The sequence below is a fragment of the Camelus bactrianus genome, chromosome 31 (genome assembly GCF_048773025.1).
Source record: "Camelus bactrianus isolate YW-2024 breed Bactrian camel chromosome 31, ASM4877302v1, whole genome shotgun sequence".
NCBI lineage: Eukaryota > Metazoa > Chordata > Mammalia > Artiodactyla > Camelidae > Camelus > Camelus bactrianus.
In genome coordinates, this window is record NC_133569.1 from 21,039,315 (window position 1) to 21,055,399 (window position 16,085).

Below are 16,085 nucleotides of genomic sequence, written 5' to 3' on the forward strand. Positions count from 1 at the left end.
TTTCTGGCAAAGTATTGCCCTCAATTGTATCTCCAGCCCAGAAATTCTTTGGTGTACACTTTTGAGAGGTTAGCCTCCAGTCTTGGAGAAGAAGCAGCTGGAACTTTAACTACCTTTCAAACTACCTTCACCTGGTCTACTTACTTTAGCTCAGTGCCTATCTCCCTCCTGCCCCCAACCCACAGACCCCAATTCTAGTAACTGGTGTAGGCTACCAGTTCTTTTGCTTTTTGAGGATTCTGTGCTGGAACTCAGTGTTCTTCAGCTTTCTTGAATCAGCCAAGTCAGTAACACTAATTCATTTGTTTTCCAGCTTCCAAAATTCCTACAAAATCTCCATATTTTTGAAGATTTATAACTCTTTAAAAAACTTTTATTGTAAAGTGTGATAAACACACAGAAAGGTACACAAAATGAACGTATAACTGAATGATTTATTAAAAAGCAAATGGCCATATAAGCAGTCAGGCCAATAAGCAGAACCTTGCCAGCACCCCAGATGCCCTCCTTGGGCCCCTCCTAATAATTAGAGCCTTCCTCTTCCCAGAGAAAATAATTCTCCTGACTTTTATTGAAATCCCTTTTTTGCTTTTTTTCTTATTTATGGTTTCCTGAATTTTTGAAATTTTATTTTTCTATAATGAACACAACCCTTTTTTAATAAGACAAAGAAAGCTTTTCAAAACAAACTAAAACCAAAACCAAAACGTCTTTGTTCCTAGTTCAAAGGAGGAAAAGGCAAATTTACCTTCAATTTCATCATCAGAAATCAATTCATCATCTGAGCATATGTTGAGAATGTTGACCAGCATCTCTGTGACTAGATGATAAGACAAAATAACCCAAAATTTATATAATTAATAAGGTACTTTCTCTAAAATGATGTGGATATGCAAATAAGCATACGTGTTAAATAAACATAGATAAAAGTGATTTGTCATTTTGCTATTCAGAGTAGTTAGAAAGAGTAGCATTAAATGCAGACCTTCAGGTTTATACAGATTTTTTTAGGGCGATTATAGTTAAATCTGGAGTCTTCCCATTTTACAAAGAAGTTAAGCCCCCAGGCCTATGTACAACAGGCTTACTTTGTGTCTCACAGCTTCTTTGTACAGCTGCACAAGTGAAACTCTACAGACAACATACTCTATTTAAATCTCTTTATCGCTGAAGAAATCACTGAAGGAATGGTTATTTATTTTCTTGTTACTTATGTTATTTTAACATCTTGGTCATAGTAGGACAGTTATTTGAAATTGATACTTATTTTATTTTTTAAATTGATATTTAGAATACAAAAAGCATAATCAACTAGAATTATAATTTATAAACCAAATAACTGGCATTTAAAAATCTTTGTAAAGAACAATGAAAAATAGGACACATTTCTGAAAACTTTAAGAGAAACATTCTGAACCCCTGGGGGCTCACGCAAATATAAAAGGGTGCTCCGCTCAGTCACTAATTACTAGGGCAACTGACGGTCCAGACACTTTAGTTCTCTTACCTTTTTCCCCAACAAAAGGCAAAGACCACGTGAAAACGTCCATAAAGTTCGGAAGCCAGTAGGGATGCGGAGAACAGTTAAACTGCCTGATATTCATGACATTGTTCTCATATTTTAACACAGCAGCTAAAACGGAAAAAGGAGGAAAATCTGGCACAGAGGAACGTGACACAGCAATGGTATGCCTTTTCTTCTTTAATTTTCTTTTTGAGGGGGAGGTAGTTAGGTTTATTTATTTATTTGTTTTTAATGGAGGTACTGGGGATGGAACCCAGGACCTCGAGCATGCTAGGCATGCGCTCTGCCACTGAGCTACACCGTCCCCCCTGCAACTGGTAGGCTTTGTACAGCTGTGTACCTACTACACAGGATTCAGGAACTTACTTTCCATTTGTAAATTCAGGACTCAGTATTTAAGGGCAGATGCTAAATCTTAAAGCCTGCTATATGGTTCTTCTTTTTTTTTTTTTTTTTAAGGAATTATCCCAAGGAACAAAGTTATCTGAAGCTCAGATAATAGAAGTAAAAAAGCTAAGCTCTGAAACTTCAAAGGGTCTTACACAGTAACTATCTACAGAAATCTCAGATTCCACGTAAGAAAAACTTCATCATAATTTCCCTTTATAGGCCAAATGGTTACGATTACAACTTTCCTTTGAGGGCAAACATGCTCATTAAATGGACACATCCTGTTTTGCTATCCATTAGCTAGAGCCAAAGATTTTATAAACTTTCTAGGAGTTTATAACATAGCAGTTATTAAGTCATAGTGGGGGAATACAGACAGATGGTAAACCTGGAGCAACCTAAAACACGGTTCAAAAGTAGATGAAACCATCTCTGCACACAATATGTAAAAAAAAAACTGCCCATCTTTCCTATACCTAGTCAGTATATTGCTCACACTCTATAAATGTTAATATTACCGAGTTCATATATATATATTGCACATATACTTTGCTGCTAAACTGACTTCCTTTATATTTAAAACATTTAAAAATCCAATCCCTTAGTCTTCACCAGCAATGCAATGTGGTTTGTATTATTCTCCTAAGTATTCCTACTATGATCATAAATAGAACAGGGTATGACAGATATCAGTCATCTCCTGGCTCCTGTTTCTTTGTTTATTGTAGGATAGTCCTGTATTCTCAAAATTTAGGTCACTGAATGTCTAAAAGGCATCATAGATTATAAATAAAATATATGAAAGTAGGATCTTCAGCTTTTTAAGACCTAACACTGGGTATAATGTGTATATCCCATTATTTTCATGTATAAGTATTTTACTTAGGTTAGATAAATCTATAAATATTCAACAATCTCCTCAACCTACACAAGAAAAAGAGGTGGGAAGTGGACATAAAAATAGGAATAGAGACCTTTATAAATCATGACCTAAAGGTCTTTCACGTAACCAGTAGAACTAAGAATGCCTGTTGGTACCAGGAAGTCTGAAGAAAACGCTAGAAAGAGAAGCAACAGCAGAAGACAGAGAAGAAGGAAAGGGGGCTAGAGTTGTCTCTTTCAAGAAAAGAGGTACTTGTGTGGGGAATAATTGAAAACTACCAGAGTTATTTCAGATGCCACATTTTCTTCCTTCCCCCACCCCCCAAAGCTTTAGCAACAACCAAGGAAAATAAGATTGTTTCAAGGTAAAGCCCGTTACCAGTTGTGTCAGAGCCAACAAAAAACTCAGAATGCACTGGGACTGCAAAAGTTTACTACAGGAGTAATCAAGGATAAGACCAGATCAGAACAAGGCAGAGAACGAGCTGGCAGTTAGTAAGCTTGTGAAGGGACTGCTGATTTAGAGGACGTGTTTCAGCTTAGCACACTGGGCAGTCAGAAGACACTCTTAATAGTAAGGCTGAAAAAGGGAGTAAAAAGGGAAAGTCTTCATCACAAATACGAGGACCAGGGACACTACCTCTCCTTGAGGAAGCTTAACAACACAAGTGGCACGTACCAATCATAAGGGAGGAAACAAGAACAAAAACTAAGTCTCTAATATACTGGAAATATTAGGAAACAGGAAATGAGAAAGAATGGAGTTAGGGGAAAGTAGGGCACTGTGAGATAGCTAAGACTCAGAAAAGAATGATGAGAAGCAAAGAGAAAATATAAGCCTGAAGAAGAATTTAAGTCAAAGAAATGCCTTTTTAAAAATGGACAGCAGGTGACTAAGGACATCCAGAGGTAACTGATTCAAATCAGACTGAGATGAGACGTGTCATTCCCTAGTTACTCTGAAGTGGAGGAAGTAAGTACACCGCGGACCTCTTGAAACCTCTCTCCCCAGCTGCGTACACAAGATACGACTATAAAGTAATGAGACTTAAGAAACCACCAGCTACAAACACACCAGACCTTACAGAGCAGATGAGGGTGGTCCTTTGATGTAATCACACCAGGCACAAGAACAGTAAAATGTTATAGTAGCAATTTATAGTTTGGCCAATGCCTTTAATACTCATTTTGATTATTCTAAGTTATCTTCAACAACCCTATACGACAGCTAAAGATAAACGGGTGTGTGCAGAGAGGTTAAGTATCCTGTGATCTGTGAATTTAAAAGTGAAGCAGGACTAGACTAGGACTTCTGACTCCTAGCGTAGTGCGCTGATCAGTATACCTTGCTGCCTTACCACATATTTAATCCAAAAATGCTGACATTACTCAAAATGTTTTTGGAACTCCTCTTTTGGAATTGCCTCCAGGGCCATTTTATAAGCAACACAAGAAAAACCAGTCTCATTACCTTATAATCATACCTTGTTTCTGACCCCAAGTGGTGCCGTCTAGCTTGATCACTCACCTTATTCATCAGTCTTGACTCCAAGTGACTTTTGGCTGTTCCAAAAATCAAATCCACCCTCAGAGGACGAAGATTTCCCATCATTGAGGATAATCAAAAGAATATGTCGCAGACTCTGAAGGCAATGCCAAGAGAGGAGTTCCACAAATGTTTTGAACAATGGCAGCATTGTTGGAATAAGTGTATAAGCTCCCAAGGTAACTATTTTGAAGGGGCAACGCTCACTTGGATATATTCATTCTGGCATGTTTGTTTAAAAGTTCTATTATTTTACAGTCATACTTTATAAACAAGAAAATAGTTATGGAGGTATGTTACAGAAGTTTTTAAGGTAGACCACTGCTCTGACACAAAACTTATGAACTAGGAATCCATAAAAGTTAAATTTAAAAAAAGACTTTAGACTAAAATTAAGGTTCAAGAGTAGAATTTATGGATCAAGAGGTATGTGTATATTCAATTTTCTTTTTTACTATGGGAAACTGAGGTTAAGAAAGATTTTGTGACTTATCTAAAGTCACACTATTCATTTCTGGCAGGGCTTGGACTAAAATGAAGATTTTTCTGACTTTTGTATAGTATTCATTCTACCTGTACCATTTCTCAAGAATAGCAAAAATAGCTTAATAACTCACAAGCATTAAAACACCAAATGGTGATATTTTATTGAGGTACTATTATAAATAAAATAAATTCACCAAAATCAATCATTTATGCTGACTGCTCTAACTTGAACCTGAAGTAATTCATTCTTCTTATATTGTAAATAGTATATAGTACAAATCAGACCTATATGATCCTTAGGAGATGAAAACCAAGCAGCAGCCTAAATTCTAAGTTTCTTGGCCTTTGTTTCCTTACTTTCTATATGTTAAAAAAAAACCTATGCACATACATATGATTAAACTAGAGCCCACATTTACTCACAAACTCAAATATTGCTGGTCTCCTTTACCTTTGTTGTTATAGACATCTAGGTAGTTGGGGGCAGAGAAAATTGTTATGAGTGATGGAAAACCCGTCGTTTGGCTCTTCCTGTACATTCGATACCTGGAAGAGAGAAGACAGCCCATCTATCTCGGCACTAAAGGCAAACACTCCGCAGTGCTGTCTGGCTCAGTTTTAACACGACTTACCCAGCGTCTTGCGCTTCATGGGCTCTGATTATAGACAACAAATTATTGTTCTGCAAAAATTCACAAACTGCAGGGTAACTGAAAAAGAAAATTAGAGGACATAACCCCAGAATTAAAACACTTGGCTTTTCAGTAGGAGGAAGGGGAAAAGTCAAGATGAAATGAGTTGAATTTGTTTCAAAATGATAGGTTTTCATTACCACTGAGTTCTTAGTAATAGCTTTGCACTAATCACTCTTGTTTTTCTATGTCACTGATAAACCTCGTTCCAGATCAAGTACACAGTAACAGACAATCCTAGGACAGAAACAGAGCTCCCCTACCTTTTAATTTTTTTCTTAACCCATAACAATAATAATAAAACACCAAAACTGTTATTTTTAACACAATACAAATTGGTACAATTTTTATGGCGGTCGGCTTGACAACAACTCTCAATTATAAATGGCTGTGGCCCTTGATGCAGAAGTTCTACTTCTAAAATCAAAAAGCCTTATGTTCTTTATTTTAAACAATGTAAAGAGAAGTAACATTTGAATGATTTTATCATATTAGTCACTGCTAAAGTTGGCAGAAAGAAATGGAAAAAGGTACTTAGAAGAATGTTAAAACTATGGCAAAATTGAAGCTTCTTTTTGTGTATGAATTTCATTTTTTTTCCTCTCTTTTTTTTTGAGGGGGGTAGAGGTTACTAGTTTAGTTTAGTTCTTTTTTTCCCCCTACTGGGAATTGAACCCAGGACCTCGTGCATGCTAAGCATGTGCTCTACCTGTTTGAGCTAAAGCCTCCCCACTGTGTGAATTTCATTTAATGAATGTATTATCTTAGGCAATTAACAGAGATTTGGGGGTACTAAATACAGATATTATTTATCAGAGTAAAATACCAGAATCAAAAAAAAAAAAAATTAGGCTTCAAACTTCTGAATCTCCCTGTTTTGGAGAGGCAAAGCACAATGAAAGCTCACACATGAGATTTAAGACAACAACGAACTTCCAGGAAATGTCCTAGGCTTAGTTCACAATGTCCTGTTCTTTTTATATCTTTTCCTATATCAGTGGTTCCAAAAGCTGGAGAGCTTTCTGAAAAATAACAGGATTCCCTTATCGCGGGCTTACTGAATCAGAATCTCTGCGGGAAGAGCCAAGAAATCTTTATTTTTAAAATACTCAAGAGATGATGTTTGAGAACAAATAATCTAGATCATTTGAGTCAGACAACAACATTGAAGCACTGCAAGATGTTCTGCTCAATCCTGTTCAGTATATACACTTATTAGGGAATAGTAATTCATAGAATGTAAAAACAAACAAATAAACAAGATTTCTGCCTTCTATTAATCAAAAAATTAAATAGAAGTCTCTGAACTACATAAATTCAAGATATAAAACACATTTAAAAATAACTTGATAAAATATATTACAATTTCCTTTTCTAATGTTCTAACTGAGGATTAGCTTACCTGTAAAAATACGAGCACCCCCGGACCGTGTTGTGGGTATAGTGTTCCAAGGTCTTTTCACTGCCGTAATCCTCGGAGGGATCAGACCAAAGCAGGTCACACACTGGTCCAAAGGCTGGAGGTTCTTTAAACCTGTCTAACTAGAAGACACGCAAAAGCCAAAAGAAGAAAAATCATGAAAGCAAAAGAGCTTTTGGAAACTGGTATGGGTCAAAAAACAACAACAGAAAAAACACCCCACCCTTCCACCCACAAGAATGTATTAGGAGAGGGAGTGGTAAGCCCCTAAAGTATTTTCCTTTAGGGAGAAAATGAACACTTAACAAATTTAGATGCACAATTTTAATTATTTTTTGGTAATAAATTTGTATAAATATCCCTGCCATCTAACCATACTATAGAAAAGGACTGCCTTCCATCCTAATCCTAAAAGCAGTGCTCATTTAACTTGAATGTGAAATCACTATAGAAATATACTATTAATTAGAGAGACCCCCCCCAAAGTTTATTTCAATTGCCTCAGTGAGCCAGCGTTACCATGAGAGCAGGAAGGGTTTCGCAATGGTTCTGTTCATTGTTTACCTCATTCCAATGGAGATTTCTTTATTTTAAATAATGCTAGTTTTCTGTTGCAAACGGCTTTCAACAAAAGTTATTAACTTAAGCCTTTAGTCACAGCTGCTTTGGTTAAAAACATGAAAACCAAGGGGAAACAAGTAAGTAGAATAGCTGACTATCAAGAAGAGAACTTCTACCAAGTGAAAGGGGAGCTTTGTATTAATATAACTGATTCGGAATTATAAAATTCAAGATTTACTATGTAAAAGAAACGCTGGTTATTTAATGACAATAAGGCGGCAGAAAAGGCAGTGCGTACAGGCGCACCCTCTTACTGAGGGGAGCAACTTTAACTCAGAGAAAACAGTTTCACAGACAGAAAACTCTTCAGTTTCAGCACATATAGAGAGAGGTAAGAAATACAAAGATAGAGAAGAGAAGATGGTAAAGTACAACAACACGAGTGAAAAAAGACTGATCATCTTTTTTCAATCATGAAGATACAAGAATCCTGAAAATAATAATTACCAAGCAAGGCAAGTGCAGCAATTAAATTCTATCATCTGAAGTATCAAAGCCAATGGATTTTAGAGCTAGAAAGAGTCCTCAGACCATCCATTCCAACTTCCTCATTTCACACAGAAGAAAATCTGAGGTTAAGTGATTTGGTAAGGTTACACAATTAATGGCAGGGTAGGGACCAGAATCCTTCCTTTCTCACTGTTACATAATTCAAAGTTTCAGGGCTATACTCAAAAAATGTCATGTTTCTAGTTGGTAAAAGCACAGATTTCATTAAAGATGACAGACATTTTCTGGACGATATATAGGAAAATGTTAATAGTAGTTATTGACCAATAACAAGATCACAGGTGATTTCCATTTTCTTACTTTTAATTGTCTGTATTTAAAAATTTTCAGCAATAGACATATTAGTTGACTGCAATACAAAACAAAATTTAAAATATATTTACTCCATGAGACTATTGAAAGATTACTTACTTTCCGAATGTCATCTAAACAGGTAATTTCAGGTGACATCCCTCCGTGTACACACAGAAACTGCTGGTTTAAGAGGGCGGCAAGAGGAAGACAGTCAAATGTATCCATACATGCATCGTACACCTGTTCAGAATATTTGATTCGACCTATCAAAAAAGGAAAAACAGGCAGAGGAGGAAAAGTTACAATTTATCATACATGAAAAAAGATACAGGCCAGATGATCATGAAGCTACTTCAAGACCATTTATTTCAGACAAGTTGGAAAACACAATCCTCTTTGTAAAGGTATTTTTGAGAATTTGTGGATAAAGGGCAAACAAAATCTCTCTCCTTTTCTAAAAACAAGTGTGACCTTGGATTAACTTTCTAGCTCTGCTGTCCTGGAAACCTGATAAGGTGAATGTCAGCTGTGTTATTAGGCAACAATGCTTATGGTAGAAATGACCCAATTACCTGGCGGAACCTATAGCTTTGGGCTTCTCTCAGTGCAATGACTCCTAAGGCATGTCCCTGTGGGACCCTGGAAGCTGTGCCAGTAAAGCTTCTACAAGAGTTACTGGCACTTGTGACACCAAGAGTTACTGGCACTTGTGACACATCAGGCTTCTAAGGCAGAGTGGCTCCCTGATCTGCCCAGTGTGGATACTGCTTGCTTGCACCTGTACTGTGACTAGGTGAGGGTGGGGAAAAGGGAGGCAGACGGCAGAAAACCTCCAGATGGCTGTATGCACTCCTGTGAGGGCTGCTCCACTGAAAAGGGATGTCTGGTACTGCCCTTCCTGGGCTGGACTCTTCTAGGATGGACGCCAAACATGCCCCGTGGTACTCTTGTGAGTTTGACTATTTTGTGGGGTCTAAAACGCCCTCCTGGTGGTGGTGAAGATATATATATAGAAACAAGTCTTAGGAGTCATCAATAAAAAGTCAATGATATTTTTGCTCATGATTTTGAAGGTCTTTAAGCAAATTATGCTCTGATTCTATTTTATATAAAAATGTTCATCTCAGTGAACTGTATCTTGATGTGCTTGTCACACTGGGACTACAGAACAAGGAAATGCTCCAGTGGGTGGGGGGGTTGGGTTTCCACTATCCAGAAAGAACAGGTCATGGAATGATAGTTAACTGGAAGATGGCTTTAGTTTAGAGAGAAAGGACACATTTTCTTCTTCATTGGCCTTGGAGTTCAGAAAGTCAAGCTGTGCTAGGAGGTGCACGTTGGGAAAGGCCAGAAGGCAGGCCTATAGGCAGGCAGCCCTAGACAACTGTGAGCTCCTTCTCCTCTTCCAAGATTTTGTGAAGATGAGACAAAGCCTACTGGACCCAGAGAACAAAGCTACAGAAAGTGAGTCAGACAATCTGGTTGGTAATTATTTCTGTGTATGTTTCCTTCTTGTAATCTCCAAGCTTTTAGAAAAGACATGTTCAAGTATCAGAGCCTGGTCTTGGCAAGGCTTTGGGGAATAAAGTAAAGGGTGATGGGTCCAGATTTGGGTCAGAGTGCAGTACGTCTGTAGCAGGAATGACTCGAGAGAGATCCCTAAAGGGAAGTTGTAACCAGTGGACCACACTTGAGGTTATAAGGCTTTCCATTCCTGAAGGTAAAGACTGTCTCTTTACTGCCAATACTAATCAGGATTTGAGGGCATTAAGGGAGCCTGTGGGTTCCTTAAGAAACTTTTAGAGCATTCTGAATTATCATGACAGCAGTTAAGAGCATCTATTTCACAATATATGTTAACTCTTCTACGACATCTAAATTAATAAGAGCCATATCTTCCGCATCTTTGTATCTCCTTGCAATTACATCCTTAAATTCTACTTTGTATTTAAACACTATGTTTGGCTATTTCAAAAGTAGATCCAGCATTGGTCATAAAGTGTGCTGAAGGAAAACAATCAAGGAAAAAGCCCATTTCATTTGTAGCCAGTGATTGACTTTTTCTCCTGAAAATTCACGGAGCCAGAGTTCCCTCTGTTGCCAACATCAATAAGGAATTCCTTTGTAAGAGTCCCAAGGTTGCATGTAGGCAGTAATTTTAATTACTTATTAATTCATGCTCCAAACACTGTTTTAGATTAATAAAATGCCTTTCAACCCTAAGAATGACTCAAAGGAATTCCTTAGTATACTTCCAAAAGAATGCCAAGTCTGGAGACAGATGGTGAGTAATACAGTGTCTTTATCCTTTTTGTAAATTAGAAAAGGTCACAAATAAAATTAAGCAAAAAGAAGTTTATGTTATATTAACACACAATCAAAACAGGTTACAAAATGTTACCACTTTTATTTTCTTAGTTTATGAATACGTACCAACATTTTTATTTTCTGAGGGGTTAGACTGAAGATGACTTAGTTTAGCTGTTATTTTCCATGATCGGTATATAATCTTTGTACAGTAACACTTATTATTATATTACCTTTACTGTTGAAATTTGTTGAAGGCTCACAATGTACCTGTGCCATCAGTGAGTTAAGTGTTCAGCACGGTGGACGGGAGTCTGGAGCCTGACTGCCTGGACTCCAACCTCAGCTCCACCACTTACTCGTATAGGACTTTGGATAAACTTCTTAACTCTCTTATGCTTTTACTTCTTCTTCTATAAAACAGGCCTAACAATAACACCCACCTACATTACAAGGTACTATGTAAGTGTTAACCAATAGAATTACCGTATTTTATCCTCACAGAAACCCTGTGAAGTAGGTACTATCGCTTCCTTCATTAAACAGCTGAGGAAACTGGGCTCACTAGTCCAAAGCTGTGAGCCAGGAAGTGGCAGAGCTGGAACGTGAACCCGTTCATGCTCTTAACATAATGCAACACTCCTCCCAATGGCTGGGTGGTTGTTTTTTTAAATTTTGATTAAAAAAAAAATGGGGGGGGGCAGGTAATTAGGTTTATTTATTTGTTTGTTTTTAATGGAGGTACTGGGGATGGAACCCAGGACCTCGTGCACGCTAAGCACGCACTTCATGCTAAGCTATACTCTCCCTACAAGGTTGTTTTTAAATTAAATTATTTAGTAGGAGAATCTAAATATATATATATAATGACCAAATATATAATGACCAAAGGTTAAGCTAGCTGACTCAAGTGTTTTATTTTCCTGACACATTTTAAGGTATGTCCCATAAAACAACTATTTCTATGGTAAAGGAAACACGCACCTCAGGCATAGGATCACACTGAGACAAGTCCTAACAAGTATCAATAATGTAACATCAACAAACAAAATTTTCAACAATATTCTTTGAAAATAATTTTGAGAGTCAGCACTATTTGCAAGAAACAATGAACTGGTCTAAACGGTGATTACATATTTGTTTTACTTTTCATTTACTTTCATTATTTTTTTAAAAAGGTGCTACATTTACATGGTTCAAAATTCAAAAGCTGCAAAAAGGTATATGGTGCCTCCTCCCCCTCTCTGCAGGCAGTCAGTATTACTAGTTTCCCAGGTGTCTTTACAAAGATATTCTATACACACACATGCAGCTATGGACACTTACTCCCTTTTCACAACATCCTCTTCTTTTTTTTACATAAATGTAGCATATGTACAGTATTTTCACTTGCTTTTTGCAACAAAATAACATATTTTGGAGATAATGCCACACTGTTATATGAAGAGCTTTGTAATTTTTTATAATATCTATATAATATTTTGTCTTATGGATATGCCACAATCTAACCATGCAAATCTCTTGCTGCTACAAACAATGCTACTATAAGTAATGAACAAGGACAAACAATATTTATTAAAAAAATCAATCTGTCATAACAATACTGTTTTCATTAGCAAAATTACAGGAGCTTCTGGTACCTGTTAGTAAGTTATTTAACTACACATCAAAAAACGGCTCTTGGAAACAAAAAATTAACTTACTTTAGAAATTTGGACCCAGAGCTATGAGATGGAATCATAAAAGCACCAGGTTTCTTGCTTTTCAAATATATAACAAAAAAGAAATGTTTTTGCAAAGATAAAAATGTCAAAAATTAACATTATACTTTGCTACTCAAATTATCTCTGGATTTGAAAGAAATATTTTTAAAAAGCTCTGTAATATAAAGCACTTTAAAAATTGATATAAGAAAAGAAAAGCCTCCACCTGCTCCCCTTAGAAATATTAACACAAGTGCAGCTGCACAATTTGAAACTAAGCATAAGTTGGCAGTAATTATAAGGTGTTGATTCTAAATGCCACAGTGGCCCTTTAAGAGAGATCAGTAAAACACGCATGTAAAGCAGCACACATGCTCCTTCCCTTACATAGGAATAAAATCTGAAATCGTACATGAATTTGTGTGTTTGTTCCAAGATTTATTTACATTTCAGATACAGAATTAGAATGAAACAGGAGAATCTTGGCAGATAAGTGAAAAAGAAAGAAACCTGGTTTAACTAAATTACAGCATATGAAAAGCAAATAAAAACCTGAGATAAAAAAACTCTGTGGAAAATAAGACACTTAAACTACTTCCCAAATGCGCTGTTCCATCCTCTAAAAACAGTCTGAACCAATTATACTAATCAAAAAAAGAACTCTGAAAAAATAGAGAAAAAAAACCTGAATCTTAATTCAAAGGGACATCCACACACGGCTCTCTTCATTACTTACCTATTGCTAAATACTTAGCATTCCAGGGCCTTTGTTAACTGCTTGACAGGCATTATTTAGTTTCCCCAGGTAAAGAAATAGAGGTGTAATGATGAACACCCCAATATCTGGCTTAGAAAAACAATGCAAAATATTTCCAATTTTTAAACTACTTGATGAAGTGGTTCTCAAAGGACTAATAGTAGATACTTTCCGGCCCTCTGGAACAGGTTATTTTAACCGGCGGCATGCTGCAGAATTACCTGGGATGCTTAAAAAAGTCTTTTAAGTGACTGGGACCCCAGTTGGATAATTTTAAAGTTGTTAGTTTAAAAAATTGTTACAATAGTAGTATACAGTGGTGATGAAAAGATAATTCAAGCAGTCCTATGGGAAGATAGAAAATTAGAAGTCCTCCTGATCCAACTTCCCGCAGGTAATCACTGCTACCAATTTCTTCTGCACATTATGTATTTTTAATTTACAAAGGAGATCACACTATATGTGTTCTGCAAATGGCTTCGGTCTAACAATATATTTGAACATCTCTCCCTATCAGCAGATCTGTATCCACCTTGATATTTCAACATCTGCCTAGCATTCCATTTTTTAGGTGTATTATCATTTATTTAAGCAGTCCCTTATTGACATTTAGATTCTCTCTTTTTTTTTTTGCTACTACAATTAACACTTTAATGAACATCTTTATACATCCACGTCTTATCTTTTTGAGTATATAGTGTAGTAGGCAGAATTCTAAAATGACCTGCAATTTGTATAATCTGTGCCCCTGTGAGTGGGTGGCACTTATAAATATGTTGAGACTCCCATGATTATGTATCATGGCAAAAGAGAGATTCTTTTGGGTGAGCCTGACCTAATCAGGTGAGCCTCTGAAAAGCAGAGGATTTTTCTCCAGCTGGCTGATCACAGAAGAGGAAGGCAGAGCGATGCATTTGGGCTGCTTGGAAGAAAGCATGTTGTGAAATACCTATAGAGCTCTGTGGCAAGGAACTGCAAGCAATCTCTAGAAGCTGAGGGCAGTCTCTAGCCAACAACTAACAGGAAAATAGAGACCTTAATCCTACATTCACAAGGACTGCCAACAACTAGTGAGCTTGGAAGACACCAAGCTCCAGAGGAGAACTACAACCCTGGTGACAACTTTAACTTTTGATTCAGCAAGACCCTGAGGAGTGAATTTAGCCACACTGTGCCTGGACTTCTGACCTCAAGTAACTGTGATATAATAAATGTTGTTGCTATAAGCAGCTAAATTTGTAATAATTTGTTATGTGGCATTAAAAAAAATACAATCTGCACGACAAGTTCCTAGAAGCCAAACTGCTGGGTAGGCATTTTTACAGGTATTCCAAACAACTTAAACACTCACCAATAGTAGACCTAATTTGTTTTAATTTCCTGATTAATCGCTTATGATTTAAAGTGTTTATTTCATTAAGTTTCAAGGGCTGGAATGATATGTATCTTGCCCATTTGTAGCTGACTTTTCTCTCTTGGGAGTTTTTAAAGTGTTCACACTCTAAAATTTCCTGCAGTAAGAACGGCCTTTCCTTTCAGGCTCTACTAGGAGGAAGGCTGCATCACAACTGCCATCTCCAATGTCAGAAGCTATTGGTAACAAGAGCTAATATAAGTGTATGGAACAACATCAAACTGTAATCTACTTGTAAGTAATGGGACTTGGTGAGGGGGAGTTGGATAAACTCTTAGTCTCTGAAAACAAATTTAAAAGATTTTTTTCAATTTTGAATATTCTTTTGGGAATAAAACTTTAAATATGCTATAATACATTCCTCCAAAATAATAATCTGAAGGGAAATCTGAATAGCACACAAACTGAAATCCATGATCAAAAGATCAATATATGAACACAAGTATTTTTATATATTCAGGATTATCTGGGGACAGAGGTAGATTTTAGAGCCAGATAAGACGCAACAGATTATTTTAGCTTTCTTATTTCATAGAGAATATACTAATATTTTAGAAATCAGAAAAGGTATAATTTTGTTTTCTTATTTTAGTATTGTCCTTTCACTATAAAAATATGAAAGTTCTTTGGAGTACAAACTGATACATAATTTTTTTGGAGGGCTAGAGTATGTATCAAAAGCCTTTAACATGTTCATGCCCCCTAACACCTAATAATTATTTTCTGAGAGTCTGTCCTAAAGATGTAAAGCATAGATACCATTCATTCAACAAGTTAATTCAACCAATATTTACTAAGGATAGACTATGATTTATTATATACTGTTCTAGAAAAACAACAGTGAACAAAACATGTCTGTGCTGTCATGGAGCTTAAATTCTGGTAGGAGAGAAAGACAATAAACAAATAAATATACTTTAAAATATATAACTTTCAAATATAGAACATAAAAAATTTCAGTTATTGATAGACTTTTTTTCTTTTTACAGCAGGGTTTGAGAATAAAGTGATGAGATTTTAATTTAGAAAAAGCAATCAGGGAAGAAAATCTCTGAAGAGATGACATGAATGAAGTAAGGATGTAGGTCTTATAAGCAGATAGATACCTGGGGAAACAAGAAATGGTAAGTGCAAATGCCCTGGGGCAAGTTCTCCCAAACAAGCCCAAGAGAGTCACCATCACACTGAATGTGATGTAGAACCAATTGTGAGTACTTAGATTCTGGTCAAAGAAATCTGTGAGGTTTTTGTTTCTGTTTTTTTTAAAATCAGCTTGTAATGTTTTGATTTTCAAAACACTTTAACTTTAATAATACATTTTTTTTTACTATTACAGTATTATCTATAGTAGGAAACAACTTAAATGTCCTAAAGTTGCTACTAAATTGGCCACATATGATTCATTCTTATGTATTCATAAGACAGAATACTTTAAAAACACTGAAGTAACATTTTAAAATCATGTTAAACATATTTAATGATATGGAAAATGTTATATAACATGAAAAGATCAATCTATTAATATTAAACAGCACATA

At 36.1% G+C, this 16,085-nt stretch overlaps 1 protein-coding gene across 4 annotated transcripts in view; it reads right to left on the reverse strand.

Annotated features, from left to right (window-relative positions):
• PPP3CC (protein phosphatase 3 catalytic subunit gamma) overlaps positions 1–16,085 on the reverse strand; it is a 68,142-nt gene that overhangs the window by 10,908 nt on the left and 41,149 nt on the right. For all 4 annotated transcript variants that reach the window (XM_074355591.1, XM_074355588.1, XM_074355589.1 and 1 more), the window contains exons 5-10: positions 8,484–8,629; positions 6,924–7,063; positions 5,462–5,539; positions 5,281–5,375; positions 1,508–1,633; positions 749–820 (exon numbers count right to left, since the gene is read on the reverse strand). In XM_074355591.1, coding sequence (XP_074211692.1) covers positions 749–820; positions 1,508–1,633; positions 5,281–5,375; positions 5,462–5,539; positions 6,924–7,063; positions 8,484–8,629 — 657 coding nt within the window. The remainder of the gene's footprint in view (positions 1–748; positions 821–1,507; positions 1,634–5,280; positions 5,376–5,461; positions 5,540–6,923; positions 7,064–8,483; positions 8,630–16,085) is intronic.